This window comes from Salvelinus alpinus, chromosome 27 (assembly GCF_045679555.1).
Source record: "Salvelinus alpinus chromosome 27, SLU_Salpinus.1, whole genome shotgun sequence".
In the NCBI taxonomy this organism is placed as follows: Eukaryota; Metazoa; Chordata; class Actinopteri; order Salmoniformes; family Salmonidae; genus Salvelinus; species Salvelinus alpinus.
Genome location: NC_092112.1, coordinates 28,152,612 through 28,174,262, shown reverse-complemented (window position 1 = coordinate 28,174,262; position 21,651 = coordinate 28,152,612). Strand labels below are relative to the sequence as shown.

The 21,651-nt window shown below is 40.0% G+C and overlaps 2 protein-coding genes across 2 annotated transcripts in view; both read right to left on the bottom strand.

Annotated features, from left to right (window-relative positions):
- Positions 1–16,215, bottom strand: part of LOC139556295 (plasminogen-like) — a 29,080-nt gene extending 12,865 nt beyond the window's left edge. The window contains exons 1-7 of the mRNA XM_071370106.1: positions 16,027–16,215; positions 15,203–15,338; positions 15,002–15,108; positions 14,416–14,530; positions 4,765–4,904; positions 4,422–4,542; positions 129–247 (exon numbers count right to left, since the gene is read on the bottom strand). Of these exons, the coding sequence (XP_071226207.1) occupies positions 129–247; positions 4,422–4,542; positions 4,765–4,904; positions 14,416–14,530; positions 15,002–15,108; positions 15,203–15,338; positions 16,027–16,075 (787 nt within the window). The 5' untranslated portion in view covers positions 16,076–16,215. The remainder of the gene's footprint in view (positions 1–128; positions 248–4,421; positions 4,543–4,764; positions 4,905–14,415; positions 14,531–15,001; positions 15,109–15,202; positions 15,339–16,026) is intronic.
- Positions 16,216–18,700: 2,485 nt separating this feature from the next.
- Positions 18,701–21,386, bottom strand: LOC139556297 (12-(S)-hydroxy-5,8,10,14-eicosatetraenoic acid receptor-like). Its single transcript, XM_071370109.1, has one exon. It carries the CDS (start codon positions 21,154–21,156, stop codon positions 20,134–20,136), a length of 1,023 nt encoding a protein of 340 aa, XP_071226210.1. The 5' UTR covers positions 21,157–21,386; the 3' UTR covers positions 18,701–20,133.
- Between the last annotated feature and the right edge of the window lie 265 nt (positions 21,387–21,651).

Here is a 21,651-nt window from a genome sequence, read left to right as displayed (position 1 = left end):
CAAAAGAGATACAAGATGAAGATAATAAATGGGGTGACAGAGTCGCTAGTAGGGAGTAGAAGGGGTCCAGGTTACGAAAGCCATAGACAATATACTAGTAATAGTGTTGTATATCTATGATAGCTCACTGCAGCGAGGGATAGAGCAGAAGTCCCAGCGTTTGGAGGGGCTGGTGGTGAAACACCAGGGTCTGGGGTCTCCGTCTGGGTTCCTACAGTAATTTTCCTCCAGGTACTTCTCAAGAAGACTGGAGAGAAAGGGAGGGTGGGGGTGGGGGGGGGGGGGGGAATGAGATGAAGGAGCACATGGTTAGACATATACAGTGAGCCCAAAAGTATTGGGAAAGTGACACATTTTTTGTTTTTTGACTCTGTACTCCAGCACTATGGATTTGAAATGATGAGGTTAAAGTGCAGATTATAAGCTTAAATTTGAGGGTATTTTCATCCTTAACGGGTGAAATTAAAGCAGTTTAGAAATTAAAGCAGTTTTTGTACATTTTTATTTAACTAGGCAAGTCAGTTAAGAACAAATTCTTATTTTCAATGACGGCCTAGGAGAAAGATACACCCGCACACATATCATACCCCCACGAAATGCTAATATTTATGCATCTGTAACTTTCTCACTTATCACAATTCATTCAGGATTATCCATAATCATAATAGCATCCACATGAATGAATAAGTGTTTAGAAACATTATATTCTTATTTACAATACAAGTGACTCCAAAATGACACAATACATTATTTAGGATTATTTTCAATTGGGCACAAAATAATCTGAAACACAACCAAAACAAACGGCAAATGCATCCAACAAATTTGTAAAGTCACAAGCTTGATGTAGTCATTGCATGGTATGAATATAGGACCAAAGACTTTTGACTACTTTAATACACAATACTTTTGGTCCCCTAAAATGGGGGACTATGTACAAAAAGTGCTGTAATTTCTGGAAATACCCTCAAATTAAACGTATAAATCGTATAATTTCAAAATCGATAGAGCTGGAATACAGGCCCAAAACAATACAAAATGTGTCACTGTCCCAATACGTTTGGAGCTCACATTCAAAGATATTACACAGATATTACTGAGCGAGAGAGAGAGAGAGAGAGAGAGAGAGAGAGAGAGAGAGAGAGAGAGAGAGAGAGAGAGAGAGAGAGAGAGAGAGAGAGGCCCAGGGAAATGTGCTCATCTGTGGGGACACAAATGCGCGCACAGGAACACTACCTGATCTAACGAGCACACGAGGGGACAGCTTTATTACAGGCCATACTGTTTCTAACTGTCTTAATCTCCCCATAGAAACAACAGTGACAGCACCCTCAACAAAAACGGAAGGGATCTTTTGCAGCTCTGTCGAAGCCTGGGTCTGTACTTTGTCAATGGCCACAGTACAGACATTGACCCTTTCTCTCTCAGCTCATTCACTGTCAAGCCACTAACACCTCTGTCTGATCACAGCCAAATCACGTTGTTCCTCAAAAGAACAGACATGGAAACAACCACAGATTCACAGCCCAGTAAGCTGTACAACATCAGAAATGCATACAGATGGGCCCAAAACAGCACAGAAGAATACCAGAAAGCAACCTGGAACCAAAATATCCAAACACTCTTAGATAACTTTCTGGATACCACATTCACTCACAGTAAAGAAGGCATCAATCTATCAGTACAAAACATCAACTATATATTTAGGCAAATGGCAAAAGAAGCACAATTGAAATCGATAAAAAACAAAACAAAAAAGATCACAGATGACAACTGGTTTGATGCAGATTGTAAAACGCCTTCATTACTGTGAGACTTTAAAACTCTATAAACGTACACTCAGAACCAAAAAAGCACAGTACAACAGCAAGCAGCAGACACTAATTGAGGAGTCCATAAACACACACAACTTCTGGCAAAATTGGAAAAAAATAAAAATTAATTAGCGATACAAAATGGTGACATATGGACAACCCATTTTAAAACACTCTACAACATAGTTCAAATTGACACAAACGCAGAACAACGCCAAATTCATGAGAAGTTGAATGGATTAGAAGAAGCTATAAAGGACACTCAAAATCCACTGGACTCCCCAATTACTGACCAGGAGCTCTATAAGAAACTTCAGGCTCTCAAATTTAAAAAGGCATGCGGACCTGATGGCATCCTAAATGAGATACTCAAACTCACTAGTGCAAAATTTCAATTGGCTATATTAAAACTGTTTAATTTGATCCTGAGTGTAGGTTATTTCCCTGACATCTGAAATCAAGGACTCATAACCCCAATCTTTAAGAACGGAGACAAATTTGACCCTTACAATTACAGAGGCATTTGTGTGAACAGTAACCTGGGGAAGGTTTTCTGTAGTATTATAAATGTAAGAGTTCTAAACTTCCTTAATAAGCACAATGTCTTGAGTAAAAGCCAAATTGGATTTATACCAAAACATCGAACAACTGATCATATTTACACCCTACACACCCTGATAGATAAACATGTCCACCAAAATAATACCAAAATATACGCTTGCTTTATCGACTTCCAAAAAGCATTTGTTTCTATTTGGCACACAGGACTGTTCTACAAAGTTATTGAAAGTGGTGTAGGGGGTAAAACATATGACATAATTAAATCAATGTATACTGGCAATACGTGCAGCATTAAAATTTGTAAGAAAATAACAGAATTCTTTAACCAGGGGCGGGGCCTTCGCCAGGGTTGCAATCTGAGCCCTGCACTCTTCAATATTTACATTAACGAAATGGCCACTATTCTAGAAAAATCCTCAGCCCCTGGTGTTAGTCTCCACAATTCAGAAGTTAAATGCCTACTCTTCGCAGATGACCTATGCCTGCTGTCACCCACAGCACATGGCCTACAGCAGAGCCTGGACCTGCTAGAGCAGTACTGCCAGACATGGGCCCTGGCAGTAAACCCCAAAAATACTAAAATAATGATTTTCCAGAGAAGATCCAGATCTCAGGGAATTAGACCAAAGTTCTCAATTGGTACAAAATATATAGAGTACTGTACACACTACAATTACTTAGGTTTAAAAATAAGCTCAACTGGACACCTTAATGAGGCAGTGAATGAACTGAGAGAGAAAGCACGCAGGGGATTCTACGCCATTAAAAAGCTAATTCAAATTGAAATACCTATTAAAATTTGGCTAAAACTAATTGAATATGTCATTGAACCAATTGCACTTTATGGCAGCGAGGTGTGGGGTCCACTTGCAAAACAAGATTTCATCAAATGGGACAAACACCCCATTGAAACCCTGCATGCAGAGTTCTGTAAGATTCTCCTACATGTCCAGAGGAAAACTACAAACAATGCATGCAGGGCAGAATTAGGCCAATATCCACTAATAATAAAAAAAACAAAAAATAGCAATTAAGTTTTGGAAACATCTAAAATACTGTGACCCCCTCTCATATCATTACCAAGCCCTGCAATGCCAAGAGCTGAGCAAAGAAAAGAGTCCCCTCATCTAGCTGGTTCTAGGGCGGAGTTCACAAACCTGTTCTACTAACACACTGAAGCCTCAGGACCAGAACATCCAATTAGAATAAACCAAATTACAACACAGTCAAAACAAAACTATATTGCTTATTGGGAAACACAAGCACAAACACAAAGCAAAATGCAGTGCTATCTGGCCCTAAATCAACAGTACACCGTGGCTAAATATTTGACCATGGTTACTGATCAAAACCTTAGAAAAACCTTGACAAAGTACAGGCTCAGTGAGCACAGCCTTGCCATTGAGAAGGGTAGACACAGGAAAACCTATCTCCCTGTAGAGGAAAGGCTGTGCAACCACTGCACAACAGCAGAACCTGAGACGGAGCTGCATTTCCTGACAAGATGTCAAAAATATAAAACAATTAGAGAGTGTCATTTCCCCAAATTTGAAACCCTTATTCAAGGTTTCAAAGACCTCTCTGATGAGGATAGGCTACCCGTCCTGTTGGGGGAGGATGCAGAGAGCTGTGGGTTGGCAGCGCACTACATTGCTGCCTGCCATAAGTTGAGAGACAGTGTCTGACAGACCAATCAACCTGCACATGTACTCTACTGTATGCTTATTGTTATTGTTGAATGTATGGTTATTTTGACCCTTGGTTATTGTTGTTACTGTTGTCCCGTTGACAATTTTGATTCTCATTTTTATTTATTTTTATATTGTAAATATCCAAAATAAGCTTTGGCAATATGTACATTGTTACGTCATGCCAATAAAGCCAATTGAATTGAAATTGAGAGAGCGAGAGCGAGAGCGAGAGCGAGAGAGAGAGAGAGAGAGAGAGAGAGAGAGAGAGAGAGAGAGAGAGAGAGAGAGAGAGAGAGAGAGAGAGAGAGAGAGAGAGAGAGAGAGAGAGAGAGAGAGAGAGAAAAAAGGCTATTACGCGCTGGGAATGTAGCCATGGTTGTGAGGTTTCTGGGCGTTCCAGTGCTGGCAGGTGTAGCCATTCTCAGTGGTGGAGATCTTTCCCCTGTAGTTCTTACCACTGCAGTGCATACATTCCTCTATGGACCAAACCACAGCACTTTAGAAATAAAACACTTCCAAATTACACCGACTGCATTTTTTTAATTGAACTGTCATGATGAGCGAGTGACTAAAAAAAGTAGTCAACTCTTTGTTAAATATAGACAGTATTTTAGTGGTTTTGAAATCTTAATTTTTGTGCCAACATGACACCAGCTGTTACATTAGCTTATTGGGACATAACAAGATATTGAGGGTACCGCTGCAGTTCTGGACATTGCAGGTCTCCCATCTGGTGTCAGGGTCTGTTGTGTAGCACCAGGGACCTTTGCTGTCCCCATCAGGGTTTCTGCAGAAGTTGGACTCCAGGTCGTTTTTGGGGTGTGTTGACGGAGTCATGCTGTAAGAGACATTCACAAAGATAACGTGAATTTAATTCAGGTGTTAAGAAATCTAACCTCGCAAGTTACTTAAGAGATTGAACAGGATCTTAAGCACTTACAAATTCATAACATATTGTATGAATTCGATTTTTTTGTTGTTGCAGGATGTGGGTGATTTTATTTGGCCCCCCAAGTTTTCTGAGCAAAATATATTTTTCTATTGTTGGATATAACAGACTAAAAACACCAGCAAATCAGCTCCAAGTGATTTTAATTTTGGAAATCTGTTCTAAAGTATTCTCGTGGATAGTAGAGCGATATACAGTGGGGAGAACAAGTATTTGATACACTGCCGATTTTGCAGGTTTTCCTACTTACAAAGCATGTAGAGGTCTGTCATTTTTATCATAGGTACACTTCAACTGTGAGAGACGGAATCTAAAACAAAAATCCAGAAAATCACATTGTATGATTTTTAAGTAATTAATTTGCATTTTATTGCATGACATAAGTATTTGATCACCTACCAACCAGTAAGAATTCCGGCTCTCACAGACCTGTTAGTTTTTCTTTAAGAAGCCCTCCTGTTCTCCACTCATTACCTGTATTAACTGCACCTGTTTGAACTCGTTACCTGTATAAAAGACACCTGTCCACACACTCAATCAAACAGACTCCAACCTCTCCACAATGGCCAAGACCAGAGAGCTGTGTAAGGACATCAGGGATAAATTGTAGACCTGTACAAGGCTGGGATGGGCTACAGGACAATAGGCAAGCAGCTTGGTGAGAAGGCAACAACTGTTGGCACAATTATTAGAAAATGGAAGAAGTTCAAGATGACGGTCAATCACCCTCGGTCTGGGGCTCCATGCAAGATCTCACCTCGTGGGGCATCAATGATCATGAGGAATGTGAGGGATCAGCCCAGAACTACACGGCAGGACCTGGTCAATGACCTGAAGAGAGCTGGGACCACAGTCTCAAAGAAAACCATTAGTAACACACTACGCCGTCATGGATTAAAATCCTGCAGCGCACGCAAGGTCCCCCTGCTCAAGCCAGCGCATGTCCAGGCCCGTCTGAAGTTTGCCAATGACCATCTGGATGATCCAGAGGAGGAATGGGAGAAGGTCATGTGGTCTGATGAGACAAAAATAGAGCTTTTTGGTCTAAACTCCACTCGCCGTGTTTGGAGGAAGAAGAAGGATGAGTACAACCCCAAGAACACCATCCCAACCATGAAGCATGGAGGTGGAAACATCATTCTTTGGGGATGCTTTTCTGCAAAGGGGACAGGACGACTGCACCGTATTGAGGGGAGGATGGATGGGGCCATGTATCGCGAGATCTTGACCAACAACCTCCTTCCCTCAGTAAGAGCATTGAAGATGGGTCGTGGCTGGGTCTTCCAGCATGACAACGACCCGAAACACACAGCCAGGGCAACTAAGGAGTGGCTCCGTAAGAAGCATCTCAAGGTCCTGGAGTGGCCTAGCCAGTCTCCAGACCTGAACCCAATAGAAAATCTTTGGAGGGAGCCGAAAGTCCGTATTGCCCAGCGACAGCCCCGAAACCTGAAGGATCTGGAGAAGGTCTGTATGGAGGAGTGGGCCAAAATCCTTGCTGCAGTGTGTGCAAACCTGGTCAAGAACTACAGGAAACGTATGATCTCTGTAATTGCAAACTAAGGTTTCTGTACCAAATATTAAGTTCTGCTTTTCTGATGTATCAAATACTTATGTCATGCAATAAAATGCCAATTAATTACTTAAAAATCATACAATGTGATTTTCTGGATTTTTGTTTTAGATTCCTTCTCTCACAGTTGAAGTGTACCTATGATAAAAATTACAGACCTCTACATGCTTTGTAAGTAGGAAAACCTGCAAAATCGTCAGTGTATCAAATACTTGTTCTCCCCACTGTATGTAGGGTTGCAAGGCTATCGGTAATTTACCAAAGTTAACTGGAATCTTCAGTCGTTTTGGTAATTAACAGAAAATAAATGACAATCTATCATAACTTTGGTAATTTATACTTGAGTAACTTAAAAAATTTGTATTTATATAGAGTATACATTTTTTATATCTGTCTACGAGTTTCTAGTAGATAGCCCATATGGTTCAAGAGAAAATAGCATAATTAATGGAAAAAAACATCTAATCAACAATGGCATTACTTTCAATTTTCAATTCCCTCTTCCAACTATTTACTTTTTTTACAACTGCCACCAGTTTGACTCCAAAACATTGACAACAAATACATATTGACAGAGTAAAATAAATCAAAATGTGTTAAGGGTATTTAATGCTGAAACCCTCATATTAAACACAAATTATATTCACTAAGTTGATGGTTTATATGTAAGATAATGTTTTACAGCTTTGTCATTCTATATACAATAAAAGTTTGGACACACCTACTAATTCAAGGGTTTTCTTCATTTTTACTATTCAAAGTAACCACCCTTTGCCTTGATGACAGCTTTGCACACTCTTGGCATTCTCTCAACCAGCTTCACCTGGAATGCTTTTCCAACAGTCTTCAAGGAGTTCCCACATATGCTGAACACTTGTTGGCTGCATTTCCTTCACTCTGTGGTCCAACTCATCCCAAACCATCTCAATTGGGTTGAGCTTGGGTGATTGTGGAGGCCAGGTCATCTGAAGCAGCACTCCATTCTTGGTCAAATAGCCCTTACACAGCCTGGAGGTGTGTTGGGTCATTGTCCTGTTGAAAAACAAATGATTGTCCCAAACCAGATGGGAAGGCGTATCGCTGCAGAATGCTGTGGTAGCCATGCTGGTTAAGTGTGCCTTGAATTCTAAATAAATCACTGACAGTTTCACCAGCAAAGCACCCCCACACCATCACACCTCCTCCTTCTTGCTTCACAGTGGGAACCACACATGCGGAGATCATCCGTTCGCCTACTCTGCATCTCATAAAGACACTTCAGTTGGAACCAAAAATCGCAAATTTGGAATCATCAGACCAAAGGACAGACTTCAACCAGTCTAATGTACATTGCTCGTGTTTCTTTGCCCAAGTAAGTCTCTTCTTCTTATTGGTCTCCTTTAGTAGTGGTTTCTTTGCAGCAATTCGACCATGAAGGCCTTATTCACACAGTCTCCTCTGAACAGTTGATGTTGAGATGTGTATGTTACTTGAACTCTGTGAAGCATTTATTTGGGCTGCAATTTCTTAGGCTGGTAACTATAATGAACTTATCCTCTGCAGCAGAGGTAACTCTGGGTCCTCCTTTCTTGTGGCAGTCCTCATGAGAGCCAGTTTCATCATAGCTCTTGATGGTTTTTGCGACTGCACTTGATGAAACATTCAAAGTTCTTGTAATTTTCAGGATTGACAGACCTTTATGTCTTCAAGTAATGTTGGACTGTTGTTTCTTTTTGCTTATTTTAGCTGTTCTTGCCATAATATGGATTTGGTATTTTACCAAATAGGGATATCTTCTGTATACCACCCCTACCTTGTCACAACATAACTGATTGGCTCAAACACATTATTAAGAAGGAAAGAAATTCCACAAATTAACTTTTAACAAGGCACACCTGTTAATTGAAATGCATTCCAGGTGACTACCTCATGGAGCTGGTTGAGATAATGCCAAGAGTGTGCAAAGCTGCCATCAAGGCAAAGGTGGCTACTTTGAAGAATCTCAAATCTCAAATATAGTTTGATTTGTTTAACACTTTTTTGATTACTACATGATTCCATAAATGTTATTTGATAGTGTTGATGTCTTCACTATTGTTCTACAATGTAGAAAATAGTAAAAATAAAGAAAAACCCTTGAATGAGTAGGTGTGTCCAAACTTTTGACTGGTACTGTATATATTTTTTGTATCTTATTTAATTATTTCATATATTTTACATGTGATAAGGCCACAAGATGTCTTGTGATAGATTACACAAAATCCTTGAAAGACACAAAAATGATGGTAGTTTACTGGTAAACTCGAAGTTTCCAGTAATATACCCTCCCTTTCCAACCCAAGATACAGTGCCTTCGGAAAGTATTCAGACCCCTTAACTTTTTCCACATATTGTTACGTAACAGTCTTATTCTAAAATGGATTCAATAAATAAAACATCCTCAGCAATCTACGCACAATAATGACAAAGCGAAAACAGGTTTTTTGAATTTTTTGCAAATGTATTAAAAATAAAAACAGAAATACCTTATTTACATAAGTATTCACACCCTTTGCTATGAGACTCGAAATTGAGCTCAGGTGCATCCTGTTTCCATTGATCATCCTTGACATGTTTCAACAACTTGATTGGATCCACCTGTGAAAAATTCAAATGATTGGACATGATTTGTAAAGTCACACAAACGTTGACAGTACATGTCAGAGCAATAACCAAGCCATGAGGTCGAAGGAATTGTCCGTAGAGCTCTCGGACAGGATTGTGTTGAGGCTAAGATCTGGGGAAGGGTACCAAAACATTTCTGCAGCACTGAAGGTCTCCAAGAACACAGTGGCCTCCATCATTCTTAAATGGAAGACGTTTGGAACCACCAAGACTCTTCCTAGAACTGCCCCCCCCCCCCCCCCCCAAGATCTGGGGAAGGGTACCAAAACATTTCTGCAGCACTGAAGGTCTCCAAGAACACAGTGGCCTCCATCATTCTTAAATGGAAGACGTTTGGAACCACCAAGACTCTTCCTAGAACTGCCCCCCCCCCCCCCCCCCAAACTGAGCATTCGGGGGAGAAGGTTCTTGGTCATGGTCAGGCTGGTGACCAAGAACCCGATGGTCACTCTGACAGAGCTCTAGAGTTCCTCTGTGGAGATGGGATAAACTTACAGAAGGACAACCATCTCTGCAGCACTCCAACAATCAGGCCTTTATGGTTGAGTGACCAGACGGAAGCCACTCCTCAGAAAAAAGGCACATGACAGCGCGCTTAGAGTTTGCCAAAAGGCACCTAAAGACTCTCAGACCAAGAGAAACAAGATGAAACCAAGATTGAACTGTTTGGCCTGAATGCCAAGCGTCACACCATCCCTACAGTGAAGCATGTTGGTGGCAGCATCATGCTGTGGGGATGTTTTTTAGCAGCAGGGACTGAGATACTAGTCAGAATCGAGGCGAAGATGAACGGAGAAAAGTACAGATAGATCCTAGATGAAAACCTACTCCAAAGCGCTCAGGACCTCACACCGGGGCGAAGGACAACGACCCTAAGCACACAGCCAAGACAATGCAGGAGTGGCTTCAGGACAGGTCTCTGGATGTCCTTGAGTGGCCCAGCCAGAGCCCAGACTTAAACAAGATCTCTGAAGAGACCTGAAAATAGCTGTGCAGCAATGCTCCCCATCCAACCGGACAGAGCTTGAGGGGATCTGCAGAGAAGAATGGAAAAACTCACCAAATACAGGTATGCCAAACTTGTAGCGTCATACCCAAGAAGACTCAAGGCTGTAATCGCTGCCAAAGGTGCTTCAACAAATTACTGAGTAAAGGGTCTGAATATTTATGTAAATGTGATATTTCAGTTTTTTATAAACTTGCAAAAATGTAATTTGTTATTATGGGGTATTGTGTGTAGATTGATGAGGAATAAATACAATTTAATCAATTTTAGAATAAGGCTGTATCCTAACAAAATGTTGAAAAAGTCAAGGGGGTCTGAATACTTTCCAAAGGTATACAAATGTAAGCAAGGTTTGATAGCAAGGTTTGAAATGATTTAGTTAAATATTATATCTGTTTGGGATTCTTGCAAAACTATGGAACTCCCTCTTGTGGTTATTTTTTATAGGAAAAAGTCCTCATTGAAACTGACATTAGGCCAAATGTGGAGAATTATACATTTGCCTCTGTTGCCCATCAAGTAGCCTATTAATGTATATGTCATTGTAGGCTACCATTTGATACAATAGATATGTTGAAATGATGATATCACTGGAGTCATTGCAAATCAATTTGTGCCACTTATGCGGCCTACCTGGAGCTGACAAACTTCAGTTTATTATTGTTGTAGCCTTGTGTTATTATCAACACATTAGATTGACGGTAAACCAATTCAAAAAATAAACACTGGCTGTTGTTAACAAACAAATTCAGTTCATATATATATTATAAATTTTTCATTCAGTAATTTAAATTATGACCCCATCCTCAGTATCCTATTCCAGCAGGCTACTAGGGAAACAAGCACTTCTTATTGCGAAATCGCCTCGCTATTTATGTTGAATAAATTAGTTAATTTGAACTAAACAAGCGGCTAAATTGTTCAGTTTACATCTGGTCTACATCTTGACAAGGCTACTGTAGACTATCTGAAATGAGATGTAGGTCTATCAGGGGCTATAGGCTTCCTGCCTTTATCTTAGCTAACTATGGCAAAAAGTAATTCGATTTTAGACTGTAGCCCATACCCAGGGGCGCTGCCAGGGATTTTGTGCCCTATGAAAAGATATCACATTAGGCCCCACAACCACAGGCCCCACCAACCCTGCGCAATTGCTGTAAGCACACACCTCCATAACCCAATAAACCCATTCAAAGCTTTAAATAACTCTACCTTTGCAGGCTTTGAACTCTCTTGTAGTCCAATATTTACTGTACGATATTTACTGACAGTGAGCTGTGAAAATATAACACTGTGCAGACATGCATGCGACATTCTGCATACAGTGGAATTCACTATTTGATGCTACACTGATACCCTCTATAAGAAATGTGCTAAAGGTAATCTTTTACAGTCTAAATGTAATTTTAATGGTCAAATTCTTGAATGGAAAATTATTTTAACATTAATGAATAACTTAAAATAAATATAACTTAAATATACATTAACCTCTTCAATTAAAATGAATTAACATTATCATCTATAGAATGACATAACAAACAATATAATAAAATCAGCAGCAGATTTTTGAACTAAGTATACATACCGACTAGAAAATAAGCAGCTGCAAAAGTGGAAAACAAAATGAAAATGGAAACGAAAAGGCCTGATGGTGGCGCTAGAGGAAAGGTCAAGTGGTCTTCAAATTAATAGGTTTCTTCCACTTGGGGTCTTGATTGTGCACAACAAATTTTATGGCAATCCAGCCATTACTTTGAGATATATCTTGTTCTCAGTCTGTTCTCAGCAATACAGAGGCTCTTTGGATGTTTACTTTTTGCCCCCCAAAAATTTTATTCAAATAAACCTTTAGTTTTATTAGTACATTGTAAATAAAATATTATATTAATGATGATAGGTTAATAATTTAATATTTAAAAAAATGTACAGTCACAGGCCCTTAGAATTGTCCTAACCCTCTCCCCATACGGCGCCCCTGCCTATACCTATTGAAATGACAAGTCATTCGTGCAAATGGGCCATTTATAACGGTTTGTACTTATAACATCCAGCACATAATAACAGCCAGAAAATAGCCTAACATTTAGTTTTTTTTTATTCATCCAAGTGTTTCTTGCTCAGAGATTTCGAGATCCTCTGTCCAACTTTCATCACTCAAACTCTCCTGTCAGATTTATCTATAATCATGCACATGCGCAAAAGGGATTTATTTACAATTATAATCCTTGTTCAAGCCCTGAATGCGGATTAGTTGAAGGCCGTGGTATATCAGACCATATACCACGTGTATGAAAAAATATTACTTTTTACTGTTCTAATTACATTGGTAACCAGTTTATAATAGCAATAAGGCACCCTGGGGGTTTGTGGTATATGGCCAATATATCCAGGCACTCTGTGTTGCGTCGTAATTAAGATCAGCCCTTAGCCGTGGTATATTGGCCATATACTATACTCCCTTGTACCTTATCATAGCAGTCAAGCGAGTTAAATCGACATCCATTGATGGGAAATGATCTGGCGAGTTTAATAAGGGCGAATCATCTTTTCTCTTTTCACATATTCAAATTCCTAAATTAAGTAATGTCATAGGCTTGCAATAATTATTATTTTGAGGAAACCTGAATTTTGCTTCTAACATTACAAGTAACTATGATATTCCTTCTTAATTGTCTCGATAACGTTATGGAAAATGGGTTTATTGTATAGATATGGCAACTCCTCTCTTGCTGTAAAATGTTTTTAGGCATTTTTAGCAAGTTATGGGTAGTCATTGTTCTCGAAATTTGAACTTGACCTGGCAACCCTGGTTGGAAACGAAACTCGGCGGGTGCACAGTGCGCTGTTAGGATGCTAGGTTGCAGGATTGCCCGAAAGTAAATTGATGTTTCGCCTAAATTATATAATTACTCATCTCTAAATAAAATAACTCAAAATACTTCACCAGGGAGCCACAGAGGTTCATTATCTTATTTAAACATTTGGGAAGCCGGGAATTTGGGTAGTGGGCGTGGCAATAGGTCTAGCTGATTGAGTTGCGGCTGTCAGTGAAAAGCGTCTAAAATATGTGTTAACATAATTTGCTTCGAGTATATTTTAAAATGTTGCATCAAGAAAAAGGGAAGGGGGTGTGGCGAAGATATGTTGCGTCTCTCTCCAGAATGCATGAATATATAGGAAAGTGCCCATTTGACAATGTCTGATTTCTGATTGTCTTAACTCACCACACACCACCATTTTGTTATTCACCTCACGCAACTCAACGAAGTTTTTTCTAAACATGCATTGCAACTGATAGTTCCTCAGTATTTGAAAAAAAATTCAAACACGCCCAATCACCAAGCCTTAGTGTGAAAGAGCAAAATATATCCCATGTATCCAGGGTAAACGTCATTAAAAACTGCTTTCTGTCCTCAACTCACTGGCCCAGGAAACTCCGAGGGCCCGGAACAGGCTAGTTGATATATAAATATATACATTATATATACAACATATATATATGTTGCAAGTTCGCTAGCGAAAGCTCCGGGACCGACCAAGTGATGGTTTAATAAATTGTTGCACTTCACTAGCAATTGCTCAAGACCGATAGAAAGGGAGGTAGACAGGCAGATTAGAGAGATGAATATGATTGAAAGAACCGGAATTTTTATCAGGATATTTTCTACTGTTTTTATCTGTTGGCTTTAGGCCTATTTATTACTTGGTTGACGATGGAAGTTCTAGGCCTACTGCGGCATCACTGAGTTCTATGCTCTCGTTTCTTTAGCCGCCAATGGATCACAGAGTATAAATGTGTCGAAATGGCAGAGGCTAGTGCTCTCGCCATAATTGAATTTTAACTTTTAGATTTTTATAATTTTACTTCATATTTTTATGATTAACCACGTGACAATGAAAAGTAAAACGTTATTTATTGAAATGAAACTGTTCCACGAAAATGCGCATATATACATATACATTACTGGCACGCAGATTGGTAGAAATGGGAGGATAATTTGTAAGTTTTCCCAAACTTGAAACTCACGAGTTGCCTATGGTCGTTACTATTACATCCATTAAAAACAATTGTGAACGCGCAAGTCCCGTTTAAAAACGTGCCAGCTTATTGAAATCAAAGGCCTGTCCAACTGATTCGTTCTGGCGCCGGATCTGGTACAAGTTGTGGCAGAGCATACTTAGGCTTGTGTGGATATTTTGATGCCCATCTCTGGCAAGTCTTCCCTGAGTTTGTTTTGGACTTTGTTCCTCTGTAGTCCATACCGATTCCATTTACACACTCCATCAAGTACTCTGTAAAGACAGAAAATAAGATGTCTCAACAGTAGTAGGTGGGTTGATTGGTTAGTAATCTTTGCCTTTTTATTGAGCAAGTTCAGCAGTGTACCAAATGCCCCCCTTGGGTAATTAAAAAGCATCATCAGGCTTTTACTATCTGAGATGTTGTCATATATGGTCAGTATGGAATTTGATTTACCCTATGTGCCTCCCACTGAAGGACTGATTGGACTCTCTTGTTTAGATAATCTGCTTCAACTCTTAGGTTTGTTTACTGACACAGTCCAAACATCTTACTGGACATTCCACAAAAGTTAGCTAAATATTAACCCAAAATAATGTTGACCAATACAGTCGCATGACACTCATTTGTATTTTAATATTTGTAATACATGAATGAACATTTTTGTATGGGTTGATACATTTTTCACAAGGGAAAATCTGTAGCTACTTATCAAGAAAAATCAGAAAAACATGAGGACTTGCCTTTCTTTTCATATAGAGAAGTGCTGGTTCTTCTCAGAATAGACTCTATTTTGCCATTTGCTGGTATTGTCAAACATTCTTGATCCTTTTCAATGTACATGAAGGACCTACCAAGAAACATTCAGAATTCATTTTGACTATGAAATAATTTCCCCAAAATTAATTCATTATCACTATTAATGACCATAAGCATAATGATACCTGCAAGTGAAAGCTGTTTCAATGTTACACTTGATAGCACATTCTAGGACTGTGCCTACTGAGTACTCCCTCTTCACCAAAGAGAGAATCCAGGCGCCCTCTGTTTTTGCATATTCGTCCAGGACAACCGCACTGACTAAAAGGACAAACAGATAACAAATACTGAGTATGACTGAAAAAATTACCGGGCCCTGTTTGCCTACACTTGCTCTGTGATGCAATGCTTAAACCCAATGGTTCCAGGGCTATACTGCTGTTACAGACCACTAACATAGAGGTTGCAACATTGAGGTCTATTGACAGATGAGTCATTTCTGGAGTGGACATAGAGTACAGACAAAAAACAAGTTATTCAAAACAATTTACAAGTAAGAAAAATACATAGAAGCGTTAATGTAATAAACAATGTTTCAACACTTTACATTGTTCTTATTACTGTGCACCGTGTAACAAGTATTGTAGTTACTCATTCTTCCACTGTAGTGTACATCCACTACAGCAGTAAACCTAGCCCTAAATAAAGGCTAATAGATAAGTAATTACAATACACTGTACAGTACTAAGAACAATACATCCAATGTGATTAAACTAACTGCTTCAGTTATAAGGTTTGACAGAAGATAATCTTACAAAATGATTATATTGAAGAACTAAGCACACGTGAAGTAACTTCGTAGACACAGGTACCTAGCAAAGAACTTAAGGGAACAGATAGACGGACTAATTTGTGAATAAATGTTCAATTTCCAAGTATAAACACTGTGTGGGAATCCTTCAGTTCACTTCAACTTCCAATGCGTAAAATGATGCCAGCTATATCTTACCTGCAGATAAAAGGGTGCCTAGCAAGAACGTTGTTTTGTACAGGTCCATGATGAGCACTGTCAAGCAGCGTATACAAACTCACCAGTTCGATACGTTTTGTGTCTTTTTAGCCATGTCAGTAAGACAAATAGATTTCACTCGTCAGTCAATCATTGGCCTAACAAGGACATGGAGCAGAGGTCAGGCTGTGTATGTCAATGGGATTTTAGTACATTCACATAAATAGTTCTTTCTTGATGTATTGTACAGTAGGCTACAGCTCCTCCCCACCTCACTCGCCTGATGGTAGAATTTTTCATCCATAACTCCTTTTTATACTGTATGAGGCATTCGTATTCTAATCAATAATGTTTTGTGATGTCACATCACTCTGTGTGCATAAACAGACACATCTCAAAAACCTTACTAGAAATTAAAGGCAGAGACAGAAGTGTTGAGTAACATGTTTATGCAATAAATAAAAGTAGATGAAAATGTTTCAGATTTTTTGTTTCAGAGCATTTTTATGACAAATGATCTGTGCGATGTAGCTCTGTCTAAAATCGATATTAGTGGTTAATTATCAGCTAATAGAGACCCATGTCCTCTTTTGCAAACTTTACAAAATGATAAGAGAATTTTGTTCTCCAGGTTCATAACCCAATTTAAATATATTACTCAGTCTGCAAACCAGAATTTGTAAGATCCTGGTCGAATGAAACAGACGGAGGCCCAGCTAAATAGTCAAAAAGGTTTATTCACGGAACGTTCTAAAGTCAGGAATACAAAACAATTCATTTTATACTGACTTCTCACGCCCACACATTCACACAACCATACGCACACACACACACACACATACAAATACATACAAATAGACGCACACACACACCCATACAAACAGACGCACACACATGTCCTGCTACCCAGCCGCCAGAGATTAGTGACCTTGTCCTTGAGACATACTCCCTGTTCTTCTCCCAAATCTCTAGTCAGGTCGGCACCAAGCTCAGGCAGTCTGTGTTTATAATACCGTAAAGACATATTGTCTTTACCCTAATTCTGACTAGACTACACATGTATTGATTATGATGTTATACATTCTAATCACTTCCATACAATTATATGTTTCAGGGCGGAATATTCTAATCATTCAATTAACCGATAATTCTCACCTAACACAAAACGACCTACTTTTGTTGTAGAGCAATTCACTAAATCACCTCTTTCCAGTTACTTACAATTTACTTTTGCAAGAATTACAGCAATGGCTCCTTCACTCATTCATTTTGCCTCAGATATGAGTGACAGGTAAGGTGTTCTGAGAGGGGAAATTACGAGATTAGGCTACCTGGTGCATGACAGATAAACTCGTCAAAAAAGAAACGTCCTCTCACTATCAACTACGTTGATTTTCAGCAAACTTAACATGTGTAAATATTTGTATGGACATAACAAGATTCAACAACTGAGACAAAAACTGAACAAGTTCCACAGACATGTGACTAACAGAAATTGAATAATGTGTCCCTGAACAAAGGGGGGGTCAAAATCAAAAGTAACAGTCAGTATCTGGTGTGGCCACCAGCTGCATTAAGTACTGCAGTGCATCTCCTCCTCATGGACTGCACAAGATTTGCCAGTTCTTGCTGTGAGATGTTACCCCACTCTTCCACCAAGGCACCTGCAAGTTCCCGGACATTTCTGGTGGGAATAGCTCTAGCTCTCACCCTCCGATCCAACAGGTCCCAGACGTGCTCAATGGGATTGAAATCCGGGCTCTTCGCTGGCCATGGCAGAACACTGACATTCCTGTCTTGCAGGAAATCACGCACAGAATGAGCAGTATGGCTGGTGGCATTGTCATGCTGGAGGGTCATGTCAGGATGAGCCTGCAGGATGGGTAACACATGAGGGAGGAGGATGTCTTCCCAGTAACGCACAGTGTTGAGATTGCCTGCAATGACAACATGCTCAGTCCGATGATGCTGTGACACACCGCCCTAGACCATGACGGACCCTCCACCTCCAAATCGATCCCGCTCCAGAGTACAGGCCTCAGTGTAACGCTCATTCCTTCGACGATAAACGCGAATCCGACCATCACCCCTGGTGAGACAAAACCGCGACTCGTCAGTGAAGAGCACCTTTTGCCAGTCCTGTCTGGTCCAGTGACAGTTGGTTTGTGCCCATAGGCGACGTTTGTGCCCATAGGTGACGTTGTCCTCACCTGTAAGGCAGGTGAGGACCTGCCTTACAACAGGCCTACAAGCCCTCAGTCCAGCCTCTCTCAGCCTATTGCGGACAGTCTGAGCACTGATGGAGTGATTGTGCGTTCCTGGTGTAACTCGGGCAGTTGTTGTGGCCATCCTGTACCTGTCCCAAAGGTGTGATGTTCGGATGTACCGATCCTGTGCAGTTGTTGTTACACGTGGTCTGCCACTGCGAGGACGATCAGCTAAGAAAGTAATACTAAGTGTATGTTGTGTAGTAAGCTAGGTGTGTTTTTTGTAGGTCGCTCATGGATTAAAAAGGGAAAACCAGCCACGTCCTGGACACCAACGTCTCGCTCCCGGACAAGTTAAACACCTTCTTCTCCCGCTTTGAGGATAACCCAGTGCCACTGACACGGCCCGCTCCCAAGGACTGTGGGCAGTAGTGGTAGTAGAACTAATAACAACAATAGCAACACACTTAACTTGAGAGTAATATTTATTTGACCCAGACAATTAGTAACAACAGAGTCATTATGAGCTTTTTAACATGAAGAATGACATCACAGGTGAAAGAAACCAGATGACTGATGATAACAGAAACAAGTAGTGAATCACAGTCTGGTTTGGCAAACTAACATGAATGTCTCATCATGAGAACAAATAGTCATAATGCAGTAATAAAACATGTCCTCTATTTGAGAAAAGCAGTCTATTATGCTACACTGTCATAGAAAACTGTACATTTTCCCTTTAACATATATGTCACAGTGTCTTAAACACTTGGTAACTGTCTGTAGTACTCAATCAATAAATAACATGAAACCACTACCTTCAGGAAGATTTCCTAATAAACACTTTTGGCACTGTCTAGTGGACGATCTTTGTAATTACCTTATCGGAGATTGGCGCTGAAAATAGTGGTTAACACGGAAGGTTTGCTCCCCCCGAAGACCAGAAATGCCTGAGTAAATGTTCTAAAAATAATATACATTTTTGGCGAAGTTTAGTAACTTAAAATGTTCTAGTGATATGCGACATCGGGCATTAAGTGATGCAAACCACACATTTTATAATGCTTTTTATATCAATGTATTGTTTTATTTATTTTTTAGAAATAGTTCATTTGGGGTCTCCCGGGGCAGTCCTAATCACTGCTTAATTTTCATGCAAGGAAAACTGGGTCCGGGTACTACTGCAGCATACTGTAAATTATGGTGCATTGTTGGAAAGTGTTCTGGGCAGGGAAAAAATTGCTGTATTTCAAATGGTACTGTAATTCCACCCCACAGAACATAGTACCATACCATATCTTTGGAGTGCCAAAAACCTTTTGACCACTAGTTGGTGCATGGTATTGTTCTTAAATAAAAACATTTAATTAAGAAAACATGTTTTGAGGCTGCCTTGTAAGAGGCTATATTTGTTGCACCTGTGAGTGAGAACGCTGTAACAATTTAACTCCTATGTGGTTATGTTGCCCCATCACATTTTAATCAGATTGGAGTGGCAGCAGGCATTTTGCCATGTCCTTTTGGTCTGTTTTGTCCTGTAGTCACTGCCAGTTTGGAAGCCTTTGTTAAGTGTAAGTGATATAAAGCACCAAATATTCATTAAAATGATGTAATGTGTAAACAATTTTTACCTAGCAGCCAACCTGCTTGCACCAATCCCTTGTAAATACAGTACAATCCTGTGAAATACAAACCCATCCCCTCAATGAATTTCATGAATTAATTCTGATTACGGTAGCATTTACTTTTTACAGTATAATACAGTCAATTTTACGGTATTGTACTGTGTGTCATAACACAGTACTTGCTTTGATACCACATTTATATTACAGTAGGTTAACTGTATTATGAAATACAGAATTTTACTTGCCACTGAGCTTCCTGTAAGTTACTGTCAAATTCAGTGCAACCCCTTTACAGTGTACAATGCATTGTTTTTGCATTTTCGATTTAAGTTGTTTCCTGTCAAGTTATGGCTTTCAGCTGATTCTGCATCTTTGCTCAGTAGACTGGGGCAATAAGTTGTCAGGTAGAGGCTTTTGAACTTAGTGCTGCTTAAGCAGTACACAATTGGGTCCACTAAACAATCCATGTAGGATAAAACCATGAGTCCATCATAGAGCTGAACAGCTATATTCTCAGCATTCTGTAGATCCTTGATTCTGGAAATCAACAGAACCATTCTAGCTATGGTACAAGGCAAGAAACAGAAAGAAAAGACCAGCATTACTGAGGTGACCAGAAACACTGCTCGACGCAGCTTGGTACTATCCCCTACGGTCTTCTTTTTTAGTCTGTTAACAATGCGGACCGTGCAGTAGACCAACACAAAGAAAGGGATGAGAATCTGGGTGAAAAACACAACCTCTCTCAGAGTGTCAGTGACATCCTCGACTAGAGTGTCATCTTCACGCCCATAACTATTACAGCACTCAAAGGACTTCAGCATGGTGGGGATAGTCAGGGGGAGCAGCAGTAGCCAGATGAGGAAAGAGATATGAGGAGACCTTTTTAAAGCCTTGGCACAGTTATTTCCCCCAGGATGAACCACATTGAAGTAGCGATCAAGTGAAATCACAGTCAGGAAGGCGATACTGGCTCCTCGGTTCAGAAACAGCATGAAGAGCATGGCTTTGCAGGTCCCTCCCTCTGTACTCCGCCGATTCCCGTTAAGAAAATGATACGCCTTTACTGGCAAACATATAAGCAGAAGAACGTCAGCCAAGACGAGATTGAACAGGAAAATGTTGTTGGTTTTAGATTTCCAGAACTTCAGCTTGAAGATGAATAGATAAAGCACTGAGAGGTTGAGCGGCAGAGCCAGGGTGAATTCCACGATCATCACAGAGGCGTAAAATGTGTACAGTGGTAGATTCTCTGCTGTGCAGTTATCACTTGGATGGTTGTCCTCCATAATTTGCATTGTCGAAAGCTGTCCCCTTTACAGTCAGAAAAAGTCAGTCAGATCCTGTCAGAATCCTTAACAAGAAGTAAAAACAGTCCTCTAAAGTACTCAACTCCAAATAGTTCCTCACTTTACAAAACAAGTGAGTCTGTTTAAGGGAAGCGAAGCAAGCTCCTAATCCGTGTGTAGACTTGGTGAAGCTGAAGGACTGCACTTCAGTCTCTGGAAGTAATTCCCCCCAGCACGCAGGCAGCATACAGTACCACTCAGTTGTAAATTGTTCAGACTTGTTGGTTGAGCTGCACCTCCCACGCCTGAATAGGCGAGTCACCACAGAAAGAATAGATAATCATCTGGTCACACGAGAGAATGAGGACATAGTGGAAAACGTTGCATTGACTCAGACCATCACAACCTTTCCCATATTTGTCAACTGTGTATAAGAAGTGACCTCTTTCTATGCCAAACATGTCCTTGTAACTCCTTGTGGAATTCCTATATGGAGTAAGTAAG

Excerpts from the sequence above, each read along its gene's own strand:
- LOC139556297 (XM_071370109.1), bottom strand. The coding sequence starts at position 21,156 with ATGCAAATTATGGAGGACAACCATCCAAGTGATAACTGCACAGCAGAG.